Source organism: Anas acuta, chromosome Z (genome assembly GCF_963932015.1).
Source record: "Anas acuta chromosome Z, bAnaAcu1.1, whole genome shotgun sequence".
Classification (NCBI taxonomy): Eukaryota; Metazoa; Chordata; class Aves; order Anseriformes; family Anatidae; genus Anas; species Anas acuta.
The window spans coordinates 20516739-20537329 of NC_089017.1; the positions used below are offsets into that span (position 1 = coordinate 20516739).

General features: G+C 36.4%; 1 protein-coding gene across 3 annotated transcripts; it reads left to right on the plus strand.

Annotated features, from left to right (window-relative positions):
• The first annotated feature begins 342 nt into the window (after positions 1-342).
• WDR41 (WD repeat domain 41) lies at positions 343-20544 on the plus strand. 3 transcript variants are annotated; one of them, XM_068666477.1, is made up of 13 exons: positions 343-503; positions 3869-3984; positions 7802-7850; positions 9633-9764; positions 10125-10187; positions 10680-10791; positions 11571-11633; positions 12837-12947; positions 14093-14277; positions 16736-16857; positions 17816-17904; positions 19343-19476; positions 20130-20544. In XM_068666477.1, the coding sequence occupies exons 1-13, from the start codon at positions 453-455 to the stop codon at positions 20280-20282; spliced, it is 1380 nt and encodes a 459-aa protein (XP_068522578.1). In that variant the 5' UTR covers positions 343-452; the 3' UTR covers positions 20283-20544. The 3 variants fall into 3 exon arrangements, with proteins under 3 accessions (XP_068522578.1, XP_068522580.1, XP_068522579.1); XM_068666479.1 differs by lacking the exons at positions 17816-17904; positions 19343-19476; positions 20130-20544 and adding an exon at positions 17674-17807; XM_068666478.1 differs by lacking the exons at positions 3869-3984; positions 7802-7850 and having other exon boundaries at positions 371-503.
• Positions 20545-20591: the final 47 nt, after the last annotated feature.

The following is a 20591-nucleotide window of genomic DNA, read 5'->3' on the forward strand; positions in this document are numbered from 1 at the left end:
CACATAGGGCATTGGTGCCTGCATTCGACACGGGCATCGTGGACCTGGGGGAGGCTCAGCGGAGGGGAATGAGGGTAGCCAAGAGAAGACCGTTATACACGGGAGTTATTTTTATTTATTTATTTTTATTTATTTATTTTGCGTTGAGGAACAGACAAGAGGGTCAGGACGAAACGGGATTGTTTCTCTCTGTCATAAATTTCCACCTGAAAGCGAAAGGACGACACACGAGGCGCTCGTGAAGGAAAACACTTTATTTATTATAATTTTTTTTTGTCTGTCCCGCACCCGCCGCCTCCCTCCACCTCAACACCGCCCCACCCGCAGCTCGGCGCTGGATTGCTCACGCCTCCCTCCCCCCCCCCCGGGCGCGGGGCTCGATTGAGGCGGCCTTTCCCTCAGCGCCGTGCCGTGCCGTGCCGGGCCGGGCCGGGCCGGGCCGTGCCGCCGCGATGCTGCGCTGGCTGATCGGGGGCGGCCGCGAGCCGCAGGGCCTGGCCGAGGTAGGGCGGCGGGCGGGGCCGGGGGGGCCGTTGGGGCCGTTAGGGCCGTTGGCGGGGCGGGTGGGCGGGCTGGCTGAGCTCGGCCCTGCCCTGCCCTGCCCTGGGCACCCCTTGTCGATGAAGGGTTTGTGGCGGAGGCTCGGTGTTGGTGCAGCCCGGGTGATTTCTGCCCTGCTTCCAGCTTCTCTCCTCGGTTTCTCGTCCGTAAAAGGGGCGCTGAGCTCAGGCGTCCCTCACGGTGCATTCCCTGGGTGTGAAGGAGACGGCGTCGCAGTGCCCTCGTCCCTGAGTCTGCTGGATTTCTTAGCTTGGGCTTAGCAAGAGTTAATGAGCAGTTGCTGGTGTTGTTTTAATGAACCCCTTTGTAGACCAGACGGATATGAGGAAGCAGTTCTTCAGCTTCTATACGTGAGCAAGCCGTGGCAGTGTCACAAGCAGCTTGAAACACCAGTATTTACTTCAACAGAAATTTGAGTTCATACCAGCGTGTTGTGTCAGGAGTGGCACTGACCTGTGTCATCAGCCAAAACGCTGGTTGTATTGTGGTTGTATTTACCAGCTTAGCGTGCAGCATTTCTTAAAAAGAAGACAGGAAATAAATAATAGCATTCTACGCTAGAAAGCTCCACTGGTGTTTGTCCCTCTCCAAAGTTTAAACTTCAGCTGTGTTTTAATTACACAGTCATTTGATAAAGCATGAGCATGAGCCAAGGTGTGGTTGAGTTCTTCCATTCTGGCACTCATGGCTCTTTTAAACCTGATCCATGGGACTTTCATTTCCATTGCTGCTGGTAGCAGTACTCATTCCGTTTGCTGAACAATGGTGTTTTGGTTCTCTTTGAAAAACTGAAAAATTAATATTTATAAGGATTTGCCCTAAAAATCCTTTTTTGAGTTTTGGAAAATGGTTTCACCTAAAGATAGTCTCTGTAGCCATTCATTCTTTCTGTGCTCTTCTAGTATAGATGAGGAAGTCCCAAAGAGTGAGTAGTAGCCTATGGGTTGATTATGTTCATTTCATGTGCTACGGCTTCAGTCAGTCAGTCGCGAAGAGGCCAGGTCTGACAGCGTGCTGAGCAAATAGTAACCTCCAGGAAAGGTTTTTGATTTTAAATTCTGGAAACATAAATTTCTCGTTACCCATTTCTTGCTTTACTGTGGAATTGAAAATCATTTAGAGTTAAGCTTCTGAAGCTCTTGGGTTGATGGCCATGATATATGTTGTAAGCTGACTAGCTCAGGTAATGGAAATAGTCTTAACTGCAGCAGCATCCTAGTCCATGTAAGATGGTTTATTGTGCTACGTGAGAAGTACGGAGAGATGCCTATATACTTTCGTACCCATATTTTTTGGTAAATTGCTTTAGAAAATACAACCTTTAAATGCTTCAAATCACTAGATTTATAGGAAGCTCTGAAATTAAGTTGAGCATTGTGTTATTTTACCAATTATTGTAGTTGTGATTACAGGTCCTGCATGAAAAACTTCAAGTTGGGAATAGATTGTTAGCATCTGCATCTAATTTTTCTCTTCTAAAAACTTGGTATTGCTGCAAGTTCTATTAATAAATAATGTTTACTAAACAGTCTTCTTTAGAGAAAGAATGCACACGTAACACAAGAAAATACTAATGAGCATCTTGAGGAGAGAATGGCTTGTTATGTGAAAGAACTGGAGGAAAAAAATGTTGTTTTGTTGTTCTCTGTAACACATTGCAGCACGGTACCTGTCAATATTCACAGGCATTCTTAGAACAGAATTTAAAAAAAATAAGATTAGACAGGTTCAAAAGAAGTATCACTGTCTTACAATGAAGAGCAAGAATGCCAGGGTATAGAATTAGGATGTGAATGTTACAAATTATGACTTTTTCAAAGTAGTGTTGCAATTGTTTTGTGAATGTATGTTTCTGTTAGTAAGTGAAGAAATGGAAGTCTTCTAACCACTGCAGTGCTTATGTCAGCTGTTAAGTGCTACTGAGATTTCTCAGAATTTTTAGAATGCTGGAATTCTTTTAAGGGATGTTTTGATTTGCTTTTGACAGCTCAATGCTTAGTTTCCATATTTGTCCAACTTTTCTTTATGAGGACTATACTTGCATTATTCTAAATGGGATCTGCTATTCTCACATAATTGCTTAAAATGAGGAACAGTTGCTTCATGAAATGCATCAGATAACACAAAACCAAGATGAAATCACGAGATCTAGCATTTTGACAACCTCTTCATTTTAAATATAAACACAGATTTCCTTCCTTCCTTATTAATTTTGTCATTCTTAACTTGTGAAATACAGCATCATAGTAACAATACAGAAGCAATAGAAAAAAAAATTATATTACTCCTACAAGAAAATATTGATGTTCCTGCAGATATGTTTGTTTCTCATGTAGGATTACTTCTCATTTCTGCTACAGTGTTCAGTAATTGCAGTTTTACCATGTAGTTTCTGTTGATGTCTTTGAATTATAGACAATCCTAGAAGTAAGAAAGGAAGGATAGCAGGAGAGTTCTGTCACCGAGTTTCTACCTATATGCATTTTTAAAAAAACTACGTCTAATAGCAAGTTGCTTCAGAATGCAGAAGACCATAAACACAAAAATATTGTCTTATATTGAAACAAACTGGTGATTGAGATTAGCAGAACTATCATACCTTGAAATTGCAGTCCTATATAATGTTTTGTTGACCCTGCCTAGTGATCAGCTTGCTCCAAGTGATTGATAGTACTTTTAATTAATAGTCTAGTTGGGGTAATTGCAGATGCTGTTCTATAAAATGATTAATTGTTCTCTGTATTTTTCTAAGCTGTTGCCTTTGGTATTCCGTGAACAGAGTACCAGTGGATGATTTATATATTATGTAACAGAACAGCATTATTCACACTTTCAAGGTATTGGGATAATATAGGGTTATATAGAATTTTAAATTTGAATCATAGATGAAAGACATGAGAAGTTCACAAACCTCCCAGGAGGATGTGTAATTTAATGAAAATTTGAATGTGTATGTACGGAGTTCTGAAGTTGGCTCCACAAGATAGCTGGAGCCTAAATTGGATTTTCATGTTGGTGTATCGATAATTAAAGCAGTACAAAATATTTTTTAAACAGAAAATGGTATGTTATAGTTTGAAATACATGCTGTAGAAGGATATCATTAACTGGAAATAATAAGAAATGATCCTTTGTAATGATTTTCATTACAGCAAAATTAAATTTCAGAAACCTAATTTAACTTCACATATATCTATACACTTACGTAGGAGTCTAAATGTAGATTGATAAACATTACAAAGACCTGATGAAAATAATTATGTCAGTACATAATAAATTTACTTTTTTTTTTTAATTTTAATTTTAGAAATCGTCTGTACAGACCATTGGTGAAGAACAAATACAAAATCCTTACACGGAGCTCCTTGTGTTGAAAGGTCATCAAGATATAGTACGATTTCTAGTACAAATAGATGATTGCAGGTATGAAATTGCATTCCAAGTTGTTTTATAACATTCTTTGGAACGCTTTGGAGAATACTTATGAAAACATAGACATATTTTTAGTTTTCTGTTTTTGCTGGGGGAGGGTGGGAAAAGACTGGAATTAAAAAGGCAAGGGGTGAACACTTTTTTTACTATATTATTACATCTTCTGGCATCTTATGTAAGTTGTACTTTTATGAGAAGAGAATGTTGATGGAGTTATGCTTCTTGATACAAGTTCATTTGTTTGGAACAAATGAACTTGTTCAAATGAACTTTGGACAGCTGTTATTTCTCCTTTTACAAAGGAATGTAAACTGCTTTTTTAGTACTGCCTAAAGCTGTGTGGTTGTTATACTTTCTTCTGAAACTCTAGTGCTTAATTCACTTAAGCTGTGGTTGATGAACTTTTTTCTGAAGTTCTCCAATCTTGAAATGTTCAGTGCTTTAATTCTGTGCAGAATGCCTACCTACTAAAATTCAAGATATGTAATATGGCAATTAGACATACCTCCTCCAATTTCCCATTTTTCAACTTGCTGTACTTCTTTGAAACCGTACAGTTCCTTTGCTTTACTTGTCCAGTTTTTAGCTTTGTGCATTTTTTGTACATTCCCTGACATTCATTATCAGTTCTGTCTTAGTTCCTTGTAACTAGTTACAACATTCCTGCAAATTCTGAGGAAGGAGTCATCTAAAGACTGGAAAACTGATTATGAGACAGAGGTAGTCATTAGATTTACTGTTGTCACTTTGGAAGTGTGACTAGGAGAATGAGATAAGATACTTTTATGTTAGTGTAAAATTAACCTTACATGCTCTCTCATTTAACCTAATCCTGAAAGAGAGAAGATAATTAACTACCTTAAAGTGAGGTTGTGAAGCTTTTAGTCAATAAGCATTGTGACTCTTGTCTGACATGGAAAATTAAATGGAAACCTCTGAGAACTAAGAACATAAGTAGTAGTCAGGAGACTCTTTGTTAAGGAGCCGCAGTAATTTGTTATCTTGTATGGATGAGGAATAAAAGGATATGTCTAACATGCTCTTCAATGTACTACCCAAATTTAAACCAAACTCTTAACCATGCTATATCCTCGCAGTGTACAGCAGGCATTCTGTATAAATATTTGTCTACAAGATACATAATTTCCAAGATGTATATAAATTCAGAGCTTTTCAGTTTTTAGTCTTAGTACCATAAACATATACCATAAAAGTTGTATGCATTTCCATAAAATTTATTTTTACATTAAAATAATCCACCGGAAGATTCATGTAAAAATGGAATATTGTTGTGATTTTTCCCACCATCCTTCTCTTTTCAGACAAGTTGCTAAAATAAACATTCTTCAGATTATACCTTTCTGAAAACAGACAATGAATAATCTGCTTGGTCTTTATTGAAATACCAGAGTATTCTTAGATTGCAGGCATTTTCTGATGTAAAGAAATATTGTACCATTTTGGGCAGCATTGTATGTAACAGGTAAATTATTGAAGCTAAACTAATAGTAATCAGTATCAAGCTAAGGCCTGAATAGCTACATTGAAGATAGGTTATGAAAGAGCATATGGATAAGAAGTAAGTTGCATAGCTGGTTAATATTCTGAGAGTTTGAGGAGTTTAATAGAGTCGCTTCACTGGACAGTAATTCAAAGGTTTATTTATGAAGAATATGGTAGTTTATGGATTGTTAAGCATCTGATAATATTTTTCACTTGGTTCTTTTCAATAAAATTAGTATTGTTACTCAGCTTCTGAAATGTTTTTATTTAGTATCTGCAGCTATTCCATTGTGTGTTTTTTGTCAACTGTTGTAAGCCAAGTTTCACGCTTCAGGTCTTTAGATAATATCATCTTATTGAGAATTTTGCAGAAGGATTTTCTTGTTTTCTCAGTGGCTCAGCTAAAACCAGTGAGTGGAAAATTTTCTCAGATTGGTTTTTGAAGATACTAAATAAATCCTGTATAAATGTAACAGAAAGCTGGTTTTTTTTCTTCTCTTCTCTTGTATTTTTTGAACATGAAGTGAGGGTTGTATTGATTGGAAGATCACTGAAGAAGGCTAAGCCTCAGCAAGAGTCTTCCAAAAAATGGACTGAGATAAAATTGCATGTAATACTCTAGCATTTGACACATTAAACTAAACAGAGTTCATAAAACATTTTAAGAATAGCTTTCTTGCTTGCTCATTTGACCATTCCTAGCTCTGTCAGGAAGCAGACAAGGTTATAGAGGATGGTGATCATGACTGGAAAAGAATCAGGTGACCCATGAAACGCCACTTTCATGAACAGGATGTATCTGTAGGATAACAGACTCCACAATATACTTCTATACTTAGACAGAAACCCTGGTTAGGTGATGAAGAGGAAAAATACAAAACAGGGCTTCATTGAACTTGTGTGCTGATGATTCATACTTGTACCTTCTTTCAAACACCAGTTTTCTCTCAGAATTTGTGAAGTGACACACAGTTCCAACTTTAGTCAAGAAAGCAACTGTAATAAAAGGGGTCTTGCTGAAATGTGAGAGTCTTAATATAGCAAGTTCTTGACCTTGTGACAAAACAAGGTGTAGTACAGCTAAATGGCAAGTAAAGATAAGAAATTATTGTTATCAGAGATGTGCATGAAAGGTTGTTTTTTGCTTGGACCTTTTTAAAGAGACATGATTGGATGTAAAATAAAAGATGTGGGAAAAGTACTGTTGGTACTTTTTAACAAAAAAAATGAGGAAAGGAAGTGGGGTGGAAGGGAATGCAGCTTTATGATAGAAAACTTAATCTTTCCGCAAATTTCACAAACATCATAACTGCAAAGTAAGAGTCTAAAAGAAAGGACTTTTTTCAGTTAATGAAACCATTCACAGCTACATTAAAAAAAATGTAGTTGATATAACTTCATGACTTTCTTGCATACAATACACATCTTAGTTATCAGTATCTTAACTGCTCAACCCTTGTCAAAGGCTTAAAACAAAAGGAAAAAATAGAAGGCATGTGTATTTGCAACTAACAACTGAATTCAATTCTCTGTGGAAGATTTTACTTCTGGTTTAAGGTTTCTTAACACATATTACATCTTTACTGGGAAAGCTGATATGTTTTCTACAGCTTCAGTGTAGCTGTGGTGTTGATAAAGATGCAAATGTAGGAAGATACTTACAGATACTCACTCCAGCCTGGGGAAAAGATTGAGTTTAGATCAGATTCTGTTAATGTGAATTTAGCAGTCAAAACACTAAAAATAAAATTACTATTTTTCAGTTCTGTGGTGCACTCTTCAGCTGCATTTTTACCAAAAGCTACATTTAGCACCAAAAATGTAGGTCCTTTGCAAGTTTCTTAAGCTACTTGTAAGTGTCATAGTAGAAACTTGGCTCCTCTATTCCTGTGCTGAACTCAACGTGTGATTTGTAATTTCTTTGATGTCTTGAGTCAGTTGGCTCTGACTGGTATTATTTGGTTTTAAGGTGTAGTGTTACTGAGTATGTAGGATCTCTCATTAATAAACAAGAGAATTGGTTCTGTAGAGTGGACTTCTATTTATAATAATATGTCTTGCAATTCTTAAACTTTGTTCTTTATTAAGTATGTGTTGACATTAAGTATGTCCTGACTTCAAGATTTGAATTTAAAAACTAGAAACTAGTTGGGATCTATGGATATGTATTTATGTATTTATTCTTTATATCAGAGTACAATACCATATAAATATTATTCTATAATTTTTTTTCTTATGTAGCTGTTTTTCTTCTGTTCCATTACATTATGCTGTATTCAATATTATTTTTTCCCCCCCTTATCAGGTTTGCATCTGCAGGGGATGATGGAATCATATTTCTGTGGAATGCTCAGGTTGGCTCTTTTTTTGGGGGGGAGGGGTAGCATGGGTGTTTCAGAAAGGGTAAAGGTTGAGGAGTTAGAATTGCCTACTAGTGAAAAAGAACTGCAGTATGGTTTCAAATCAGAGCTGCTATTTGAAAATGTAGAAGTTGGAGGGAGTCCGTCATCACTTGCAAAGAAGAGCTAAGAAAGTAAATGTGAGAAAAAAATTAAAAATTAAAGTGTATTGGGAAGGCGTAATGTTTTTACAGATACCAGGGATGAAATATGGATGTGAAAGCAGAAGTATGTATAGTATGTATGAATTTGTGACTAATGCTTCATTTAAAATGTCTTCGGTCTTCACTGTAAATGTGAAGATGCTGAACGTGGAAACAATAAATATGTAGCAAGGTCCCTGGGCTCACAAGGCTTATGTATCTATTTTAATTTTAACTATCTCTTAGAAGCTTTATTTGCGATAACTGTTTGCAGTATAACTGAAGAGACTAAATGGAGAGCTAATGCAAAACCGCATTGGAAAGACATCAAAGTCCGTGAAAGTTAAACATTCCACATAGTGCCAAAACCAGGCCTTACTTGTTTGCAGTGATAAAAATCTTATTATAGTTTTTGAAAACCTTCTAAGATAAAAGAATTATCATGGAAAATGTGCTGTGAGTACGATAACCACCTTCGTACTCCCCTGCTCTATGTCTCCATATCATTGACAAAATTACTGAGAAGGGATGAGCATTAGTCTTACACAAGGAGTCTTAGTATGCAAGCTCGTTAGGATGCTCATTAGGAAATCTAAAAGGGGGACATAGTGTACTGACTAAACTGTAAATATCAAGCATCCTAGTTAAGGAAGACAGAAATCTCAGATTGTAAACTTTTGTGGAAACATTCTGAAGAATTTATGTTACATGGTCATGTAAATTTAAAATAAGAAAGGAGGAACTTGAAACTCTTTGTCTCTTTTGAGTGGTTTCTGTTAGTGCTTTGCTGAAGGCCTCTTATGATTCTGCAATTTGGAAAAGGAGATAATTTCTGAATATTCAAACACGTATGTGAGTATATATGTACTTAGAGATGTGAGCAGTTTATAGATGTAGAACTCATTTAGGAACAGAGTTCTATTTCCTGCTTCTGTAGGATCTTCATTACATTTTTGTTTAAACAAATCTTTCTGTAGTTTTAATTTAAAAATGATATATTTCTTTACACTTCTGGGTTGTAACTACCCTGTATTTTAGTTGCATGATTGAAGCACCAATATGCTTCTGATATTTGTTAGGTTCTGCTGTCTAACTAAACGGAGCAGAAGTAGCTGCAAACCACCAGCTTAAAACTATAGATAATTTAAATAAATCTATCAGCAAATTGACAGTACTGTGTTTGCCGTAAGATAGGTTAAGTTTTTCAAATAAGTTAAAAATTACTTCTTCTAAGAGAGGCTTTGTCAAAAAATCAGAGTTACTACAGTGTTGGTTAAATAGGATGAGTGGCCAGTATTTACATTAAAGTGAAATTAGTATGATATACAGTTTAAGTGCTTCCAGAGATTTTTTTACAGTTATGGTAACATTTATTATGTAGCACTCTTTGTATTTATACTTAATATGTTGTTAAGGTAAGATCTTGAAGTGTGTTAAAGGTCTAGTAAAGGATTAAATCCACACTTGATTGTGAAATTGGGATATTAGACTCCTAGAAGTTCTTGCTCTCAGAAGTAGTTTGGCACCTATGTCATGTGTTACAGTAGGTATTTTCCAAGTTTTACCCTTAATTTCCTCTGTTTTTATTTTTCAGACTGGTGAGAAACTTTTTGAACTTCATGGACATACACAAAAAATTACAGCTATAGCACCATTTTCTTCATCAGATGCTTCCGAAGAAAAAAGTAATTTGATTTTAACAGCATCAGCTGATAAAACAGTTATTGTATCCTTAGATCTGGAAAGGATTCAAAAAAATTGTTTTTGTTTGTTTGTTTTTACTGCTAGCATTGACGCAGGCTGCAGGTTGTTTAAATTTATTGGCTGATAATATTCAGTAGGTATAATTGCGGCTAGAAGAATTCTAGTGAAATCTAATCAGATGTAAGCCCTACTAGAATAATGATCCATGGTCATGAGAGGCCATTATTAATTTGTAATTTTGGCCAAATATTGAAAAGGCTATCAGGATTTGTAAGACTGTCTCCCCACATTCTTATATCCCAAACTTTCATTTAATTAAGAACGCAGCAGTTATATTTATAGTATATAATATTGTTTTGGCTTCCTTAATGAATTAAGTCAGGTTTGGGACTGCACTACTGGCAGACAGGTTCAAAAAGTGTCGTGTTTCCATTCTACAGTAAAGGTAAGCCAAGGAAACCCTAGACTGGTCAGTCTGTTGTGTGCAATCTTTTCTGTACGGATCGTGAGACATATGGGCAGGTGCATTAAAATGAGCAGCAGTATTTGGTTTAAGTGAGTGACTTCGTGAATGACTGAGAATTAGGCACAAATTGTAGTTTCTTTTTGGAACTCTTGGTACCTTGATTTTCTTTTTGAAAGTCTATAGAACAAAGGTCATTTTATTGCTTAGTTTTGTTACTGGATTGGATAAAGCAACCTACAGTCAAACTAGTTCTTGAATGCTGTTAGAAAGATTCATTGAAAAATTAGGTTTTGCATTGTTGCTGGAAAAAAAGCAATGTGTAGTTAATTCTGTACTTCTCAAGAAATTAACACTTTAATACTGCATTTCGTAGTACTTACAGCTTTATTCCACTAAAGATCATGATAATTTCATTGAAAAATTCCCTGTAGAACTTTTGCAGGGGACATATATCTGATTTTTGTTCTGCAGTGTTTGACAGTTCTTCAAAGACTGGATGTATGGTTGTCTGGAGGGAGTGATCTATGTGTTTGGAACCGAAAATTAGATCTCTTGTGTAAGACCAGTCATCTTACTGATGCAGGTAAAAATGTAAATGACTCATTATAGCTGTTAAAGTGCAAGTAAAATGGATCTGTATAATGATGCAAAACCAACTTGGCAAATTCTCTTTAATTCTAATGATAACATTATGTATTAGAGCCTCTTTTTTTTTTTTTTTAAATGTCAAACTCAGCCATTTCAAAATTAAGACTGCTTTTAATCTTCTGTGCTGTGTGAATTTTAGAGTATGTCAAATCTCAGTAACTGTAATATTTTACAATTTTATAATACTGTATTTATAATATTTTACAATAATGTGTGTTCCGATTAACTTGGTATATTACAGACCTTAGTTACTGATTTATATGTGCTTGCTGTAGTGGAGGGTGATCCTTTGCTTGCTTTCTCTGGGAAGGAGAGAAATTAATATTTCTACTGTGGTAGTATCAGTATCTAATACTTATTAAAGTTTAGCTCTGCATGTGTTTAGAGTCTCAATAATTACCACAGTATCCTTAATATTGTCTGTATTAGGACATAGACATCTCTGCTTACTTAAAATAAAAGATTATTGATTCCCAGCTTCCACTCCTATTTCAAGTTCAGTGTTCAGAATTCTGCTATATTCTGGACCAAACCTCCTGCCTTTGCCTCCATGTGAGGTAATCTGTTCATTTCCACTGCTGTTTGACTTTGTGAGTTATGTTTTTATTCTGTTAATAACTTCTGATGTATCAGTTAACTGTATTTTATTCTGGTCAATAAATACAATAAACGTTTTCTCCCTTCTTTTCTTTTCTTTTTTTTTTTTTTTCAAAGGTATCAGTACTTTGGTTGAATTGCCTAAGAATTGTGTTGCGGCTGCTGTTGGCAAAGAACTAAGTGAGTATATTGCATTTATGTTAAGTCTTCATGTTCATCTGTCATTGACTGTTTATCAGAGGTATCTGTAAAGAGCACACTGCTGGAATTGTATTGGACAAGTGAATGGTACCAAGGTGCAATTAGCGATCTTCCTCCTTTTCCTCTTATGTGACAATAAAGCAGACAGTACTGATCTCCTTCAGGAATTTCATTGAGATCTGCCACGATAAATTTTTGTCTCTATTCTTTGTTCCTACTGTTAAAGTCATCTGTCTAGATCTGATTGTGGATATCAACATTTGTCCTGAAGAAAGTTTGCAACTCATTTTCAGAGCTGCTAAATACTAGGCTTCCCTACAGCCTCTGTATCCCAAGATCAAGACCGTGCAATGTTGCCAATGAAATAATATGCAGACCTATAATGAGACAATGTGATGGTTTCTGATGTTCACTTAGGAGACAGGCTTTTCTAGGTATGCAAACACTAAATCATCTGCTAGCTGTTGGTAGGGAGTTTCTTACTAAGAGTATTTTATGAAAGTATTGAAATTTCAAAATACAGAAAAAGTTTCAAGAGAAAAAGCATAGCACTGAGTTCACAAAACAGTAGATAAAAATTCTGATCAAAGAATCAGGAGCAAATTAAAAATGGTCATCTTGTATTTACACTTAGGTATACAATGTAAACTTCCATCTGAAGTTCCCATAGATCTTCAGAAATGCCCTTGAGTTAGCATAGAGAAATATCAAGACTGGTTAAAAGAAAGTCTTAATCCCTGGAAGTTTTGTTTGCCTCATTAGATACTATTGCGTATTTTTGAATAATAGTTTTCAGTCAGATAAGTCTTAAAGACGAATGTTTTTCTTTTAGCTTACTTATCAATAAAGCTATCTAATGCTTTTCACTTCTGCTTTCTACAACTTCTGATGTCAACCAACTTTCTCAATTTCAAAGTTGCTAGGTTAAAATGTTTTATTCTACAGTGGCTGTAACTAGAGACCTGAAGAATAACACTGTAATAAATTATTCCAATTTTGTGTGTTATAAGAAAAGCAGTTAAAGAGATGGTCATAAGTAGCTTTGCAGATCTTGCACTGACTCATTTTTAATGTTCATTAATTTGAGTCTGTCTGAAAATGATGTGTTTTACTTAAGCCTATCTATATTTTACTCTGATAAATGATAAAGCTTACTTAGACAATTTCTCTCTATCTTGGAAGTCATTTTTAGGTTGATTGCTTCCAGTGATAAGTCTGAAGGTTGGAATATCCTTGAAGTAAAACGCCTTGTTGACCATCATGATAACATCTTGTCATTGGTCAGTGTCAATGGTAAGAGGGGTTTTACAGTATTACTTGTTCTGTTAGTTATCGGTGGGATATTTCAACTATGCAGTTTTCGTTGGGACCAAACACATAATGAAACCAAACTATAATGAAACTTCAAAACTAGTAGCTGAACCTTCTGTGTAGCTGTGAAGGTAGTGAAATGTGAAAATATAACGGCTTTATTTAAGGATTAATGGTGAAATGAAGCCAGGCAGGTTATGATTCAGAAAAAGCTCAAAAGATAAGCAGATATAGGCTGGCACCTAGGTACATTATTTACAAGCTTTGGAAGATGGTGGTGCAATCTGTGCTGCTCATCATGGCAGATCTGAAGCTCTGTCTAGGCAAAGACTGGAGGTGCCCATCCCTTTTTCTTTGTTGTCTCATCTGTTTGTTTTTTTATTTATTTATTTTTTTTGGAGTTCCCTCTGAGCCCAGGACAAAGTATTCCCACTGTGACAGAGAGTGGATATTTGTCCTTTGTCTTATTTTGTTGGCCTGTCTGTTGCATGGGATCTGTGGTATAGAGATTGTAAGAAGCTGGAAAGAAGAAAACTTGGATTCAGTTAATAATGGGCAGAAAAAGACAATATTCTACCTGTTTTAAGTATTCTGAAGCAATTCCTTTCCATGTGTGATTAAAAAAAACCAAAAACAAAACAAAACATGAGCAGTTATTTCAGTCTTTCCATGAATTCATCTGTTTCGTTTCTCATCAGTGTTTCTGGTTGAGGCTGAGACATGGTTTGCTGTGTCTGAGAGGTACTGATAAACTTATCCAATGAATAGAAGGGTTTTACATATAGGCAGCATGAATTTCAAATATTTGTACACACTTCTGGTGGTGATCCTTGCTTTTGCCATACTGTGCATTGTGTCTGATAAATATTCTCTATGGTAGTTAAAATTTTACAGGAGAGAGCTCATCTCCTTTTGATCACCTAAGCTATTGTAAGTGATCAAATGAGTATCTTCTCAAAGAGTGAGAACAAACTCAGTTTGTTCTGTCAGTTACTAACTGTATATTTTATGTAGCTTCAGTCTTAACATGAGCTCTCTTACTCTACAGGGTTCTGACATTGTGTGAAATGGATGTATTATTTTATATAGTATGATTTCTGTGTGTTTTTTTTTTTTTCCCCCTCTAGATTTGACTTTTGTGACAGGTTCACATGTGGGTGAGTTAATAGTTTGGGATGCAATTGACTGGACAAAGCAGGCTTCTGAGTGCAACTTCTGGGACTCCTCTGTCCATCCAGATTCACAGACAGAAATAAAGTTATCCCAAAGTCCAAATGAAACTTCAGTTCAACACTTAACATGTGATGAGGAGGTAAAAAGCTTTAAACTGAGTATACTATTTCAAGTGAGCTAGCATGACCTTACCATAGAAATCTGAGTGCTTTGCATTTTTAGTTTGGTTGTTGTTGTAAGTAACAGAAAAAAGCTTCTTTAAAATGTACACAGCTGTATTTATGCAATCAGTAGTTTTTATACAAAATTTTAATCATTGAGGTAACTGAAGGTTGTAGGGTGCAGGTGGTGTGGGAGCTAACATAACAGCTTTTTTGACTAACAAATGAAAATTTATTACCTGTTTAAAGTACCACTAGAAAAATAAGAGAATGCATTGCAATGGCATACGTATTTTGTGTGCCATGGTTATTAACATGCAGCTTCCAAAATAATGCATCTCTTGAACAGTTACAGCTAAGAGCACTGTGGAATGAATCAAAGAATTGGCATGTGCAGGTGTACAGAAGTAAATAAATATCACTGCTTTTGTTCAGGCAGGCTATACTTAATTGGGAATAGCACAAAGATGGGTCCAAAATGTATTAGTCTCCTGTAATCATACTTAGGAGCTGTCCTAGGAGTGTTCGGTCAGAATACTCAGGCAGAACCCAGTTACTGTTCATGAAGCAGTAAAATTCTTGGATTATTTATGTTTGTGAAATGTACCAACTGTTAATGGGAAAAGAAGAGATGTTTCATTGTTGTGGTACAGTGGAATTCTGTTCTGGAGCCTGAATGTGCATTACTGAGGAATTATTAAGAAAGAAATTCCTGGAAATGGATTCAAAGATGTGAGCTAAAACAGAATAAAAGCTGTGGAAAAGCCCCAACGTAGTCTGAGGGCCAAGTAGTCACTTGAGGTGCTTGTATGTTTATGAAAAGAGGGTTCCCCCTGCCCCCACCCCAAAAAAAAAAAAAAAAAAAAGGATAAAGAAACATTGAATGGGGATGAGGAAAAGTAAGTGTAGTTGTCTTTAATGTCTTTAAAGGTAGGATTTCCTGTTTTTTTTTTTTTTTTTTTTGGGGGGTGCTTTAGTTCTGAAAGAGTAAAAGTCAGTCCTGTTCATGAGAAGTTCTGTGATTGAGCTTCATTCAAACCATTGACTCATTGCTTGAAAGCTACACAAGATAGGGTCTAAGAGGGAAAAGGAATTTTGAGAAGTAGTTCAGAAGTAGTTAAGAACATTGAATGGGATGGAAACTGAGGTTATTGAGGACTTTTCTTGCATTTGTGGAACTGAACTAAACACAAATTGCTGCAGAATTTCAGACTACATGAAGGAAAGGTGGTATTACATCCTTTAAAGAGAACGTGCATTTAGGGGAGATCTGTCTGTCAAGGTACCTTGTTGGCAGGCTTGGTAGTTAGGTAGTTAGAGAAGAACTTGTCTCATTTGTTACTGGGCTTGTAGGCATAGCATCATTCAGAAGGAAATGGGTTGGTAAAGGTTTGGCAATACTGAGGAGTGTATCTGCTATCCTCATATGTATATGTGTGTTTTTAACTTCCCTGTTAAGATCAGTTTACAGTTCGTTTCTTCCTCATGTTATTTTCATGGGGTTGAAGATGGCCAGGGTTTTGCCAAGGTTTGTGTAAAAAGAAACATGATCTGTGAAGAGCACCTTTTCAAGAGTTAAAATGTTATATAAAACCAAAGAACCTGTCTCAATGTGGAAGACAAAAAGAGAAAAGGCTGAGATGTAGGAGTGAAAGAGTGATGTGGAAAGGACATTGAATTGACCTTTTCACAAAACTAGGAAAAGAATAAAAATGGGGTTAGCATTTTCTCCTTGATTTGGCAAAATGCTATTAGAAATCTGCACTTAATTTCAGAGGTATCAGAGCTCCCACCACAGGTGTGCATGAGAAGAAAAACGTAATTGAACAGAGCACTGAGCTATTGTATGTTCAAAGTTGCACTTCATTGCGCTTTGCTGAAGGAGAGCATTGAATGTAAAATCCTTCCAGCTCTTCACAGTATTGTAATACCTTTCTGTGGGAGAGTTCTTTTTCTACACTTCTCTTAGTGGAGCCCATGCCCTTGGGCAAGACTCCTATGTGAACCTCCAGATAATTTTAAAAAAAAAAAAGTCAAAACCACAGAACAGCTTCCTGAATTCTCAGGAGTTTCCGTGATAAAAAAAGAGTTTGTCAAAACACTGATTGTTATTTTAATATAAGAATGTTTAATTGTAGAAATGTTTTAATATATTGGTATTCTTGGTTTCTATTTATACTGTAAAGTATAAGATGAAAATACAGAAATGAAATAATTGTGTAGAATGTAGATGGGTATCTGTCATTTCCACAAAAAAAATCCATATTTTTTTTCTATAACTTGTTTCTGTATGTCATAAAGCAGTAACATGAGGACAGAAACTAGCCAGATAATGTTGACAAGATGACATCATAGCACTGCTGGAAATCAATAACATGCAGGGTGATATTTCAGTGCCTGTTTTTGTAAGTTGTTCCATCGAATTTTTCTTTCCAGTGTGTGTTTGCTGCTGTTGGGAAAGGCATATACGTATATAATCTTCAAATGAAGCGTGTGATTGCCTGCCAGAGAACTGCTCATGACTCCTCTGTACTGCACATTGAGAAGCTTCCAAACAGGTACAAGTCATGATATGTTTTATCATGCAATAAAGAAATGCAAAATTTGGAAGGGTGGCTAAATACAGTCTGCAAAGCTGCATCTAATTTCTAGGGCAGGGACTTGATCTTTAGTTTGATCTGTTTTCTTAATGTAGAGCTTGTTGATCTTTTTTTGAAAATAAATAATTATAATTCAATGTGAAACAACTCTAATCTATGCTTGATGCACAGACTGTAAGTAAAATATGTTGGCTATTTGCAAATCAGACTCAAACACACTTTTGTCTGCATTGTGAAAGTACAGCTTAATGTCATGTTGCTTCTACAAAGCAAAGACCTATGGCAGATTCAGAAAATACTTCTCATTTAATATTTCAGCACTGTCTAAATGTTTTAACACAAAATAATAACTTCAAGCCTTTGTTCATTAGTGCTGAATTTCTGGCTTGAACTTATTTGTGACAGCTAAGTTAGAAATTAGTGAAAATAAAATGAACAACTGGTTAATAATCCAATCGTAGTATTTTTAGATCCTTTTATAGTCTTGTTCTATGAAGCAAAAATGTAGTAGAAACTAAAAATTAGGGTCTTGATCTTGTAAATGCATATACTATTCTATATTGTTTATATGTAATGAAAATGACTTTTTTGTTATTTTTCCATATGTAAAAAGTATGGTTTTGCTTAGTGAAAGTCAGTCTGTGTGCCTTTGTTTGCAGAGTCTAGACGTGTATTTCATTTTAGAGTGGTACTTATTTTTAAAAATGTGTTTTAAAATGTGTTTATTTTCCACCTATTTTGCAAGTTCATTATATTTTGTCCTGTTACAAATAGTTTATTTTGTATGGAACATCTGGATGTCCTGCTACATAGGAGAGACACCTGACAAACTTCCTGTGTCTTTTATAAAAACTTCACCAGATGACTTGTGCAGGTAAGTATCCATGCTAGTGTTGCTTATCAACTGTTTTGACAGGCAGCTGATATCCTGTTCAGAAGATGGCAGTGTTCGCATTTGGGAGCTCCGAGAAAAGCAGCAGATGCCAGCTGAACCAGTCCCAACAGGTTTGTCTGTAGTGGGGGTGGGAGGTGGGGTGAAAAGAGCATTTAGAAGAGGAAAAGCAGGGAACTCTATACAGGTGTAGAGAGGCTTCTGAAGGCTTTGCAAGAAGTGATAAAGTCAATATGTTCAAACAACTGAGACAGGTGTGGGAGGGAAACTAGAGAAGACATCAGGCATACAAGCCCTCCAAGGTCTGATTTGAGAATTTAGAAGGTCCTCTGAAGCAGTTATGGGCCATAAACCTTATCTAGGGTTTCCTGTTGTATTAGCTGGTGAAAAATTATTACGTCTCCTTGCAAACTTCGATCCACTTCTGCTTGTACTGGGTACTCTACCAGGCAAGAGTAAGTAGTTGCAAGATCTTAAGAGGAAAGCTAAAGGCAAACTTGAAAATGAGCAGCTGATGCACACACACACACAAATTCTCCTTGAACTTGCAGGGACATTGGCACTCACTTGGAGACTGTACCCAACCTCACTTGCATACTAGTTGCAGTCGTCAGGGCTACTTGCTATTTTAGGAAGCATTTTCCCTAAGCATAGGCATTGCTTCTTAGTGCTTGCTTCTCTTTGACCAGACCAGCAGCTTCCCTTGGTACTGGTAGTTGTGGGTTTGGAGAGGTGGTCTGTACAACATAATTGGTATTAAGGATTGGGAACAATAAGGAGCTATTTTCTCATAGATTATTCTCATAGAGCATAGAATAGTTTTGAGAAGGGACCTTAAAGATCATCTAATTCTAACCTCCTTTCCATGGGCAGGGACACCTCCCAGGAAGGGACCAGGTTACTCAGAGCCCCATCCAACCTGGATTCTCCCTTCTCAAATATTTTTATTAGAGCTGTGAGTGATTTTGGTGATGTATTTAGTCTGCCCGGCTGTTCATGTGCTGGGGCACAGATAAGTGTTTTCTTGTGGAATTATCTGAAGTAGAAGTCAGTGGACAGTTTGTACAAATGAACAATACCAGAAACTTACTTGCTACCTCTATGCAGTAATCAACGCATTAGTGCAGGACATGCAGGGAAAAGATTGGCACGTCTTGTCCCTCTTCTGAGGACAAGAGACAGCTAGTCAATTTAGAAAGACAGAGCATCATGGTCCTGCATCTGCCTTCCCTGTATAGTTAGTTCATTTAAGCATTTCCTGTTTTTCCTGCTAAATGCACATATCATCTTGTTCAGATGAGTAGTTTAATATTTGTCATATTGCAAGTAAGAGCAAAAGTCAAAGTACCTATGCTTCCCTCCACCCTCAGGATGAATAACTCTGATGCAGAAATGCTGTGCAGTAAAATGCTTCTGTTATTTTGCCATGTAGACTGGCCTGCTTTTAGATTTTAACTGACTCCCATAGTTCTCTTCTTAGCTAGAAGATACACATCTTACGTGATTTTTTTTTTTCAAAATAAAAGCTGTTTCTTCCCCTCCCAACCCCAGGATTTTTCAACATGTGGGGATTCGGAAGGGCAAACAAACAGGCAAACCAAGCTGCTAAGAAGACACAGGAGAACACAACTATGCATTTTTTGGAGCTGGTTGGTGATTTGATCGGTCATTCATCAGCTGTGCAGGTTGGTCATCTTTAGTAAGAAGAAGAAAAAGTGAATTCCATTTACTGATGTAATTTTCAAAATATTCCTTAAGCAGCTGTAACTTTTCGGCTGTCTGGCTCTGGAGGCTGGGAATATGTTTGTCACACTGTGGAGTTGTGTGGGATAACTGGGTTTTAGGTCCTTCTAACTTCACCAGAAACGAGGTGACCAGTAAATGTGCACATTGGTTATGTGGTATATGTAGCACAGTGTGAAAACAGTAAATTACAGTTCTCATTAGAACTCAAACAATGACTGATGCGTGAGGATTGTGTCTATAGGTGTACGTGTGAACACCACAGGAAATCTGGTGGCATATTGTTTTTTTTTTTTTTTTGTAGACTGCAAACACTACAACTGGGAACTGGATGTTTGTTCCAAATTTCATCTTAAGTTTGCAATCTAAACATGGGCTTATAGAAAAATGAAAACTATTCAGGAATTTTAGCCTAATGTGGCATTTCATGACATCTCGAACATACAGAAAGTATATGCTATAATTTTGGATACCTAACATTCAAACAGAACCATTTCAGACACATGTACTTGTTTAGTCCAGCTTTACACTGAATGTTTAAGCCAGCTGACAATATCATGTGAATACCATGCTAATAGTAATGGTTTTCTTGCAGATGTTCCTGTACTTTGGTGAACTGGGACTGGTTACATGCTCTGCTGACCACCTCATTATCTTGTGGAAGGATGGTGAACGGGAATCTAGACTACGGAGTTTAACGTTATTTCAAAAATTGGCACAGAACGGTGATTTGCAGCTCAAATTTTAAATAGCTTGAATACAGGCTAAATATCCATAAACTGGATGTGCATTAAATGTGAGTGTAAAGGAAACTCTGAGCTACTGGGAATGTGACTATCAATAAGGTTTACACTTAATGTCATGTATTATATTGGAATTTTTATGGCTACTACTTTTCTCAAAGGAGAATTTTGCATGTTGAAACTTACTTGGCTTTATCTGTCAGTAGAAATGGTGTTCCCTTAAACGACTGAAGATAACGACAACTCATTAAATAGTTTCTAGTATTATTCCTAATGTTTAAAAAATTCATGGGTGGATGTCAAAATTAAGAGTT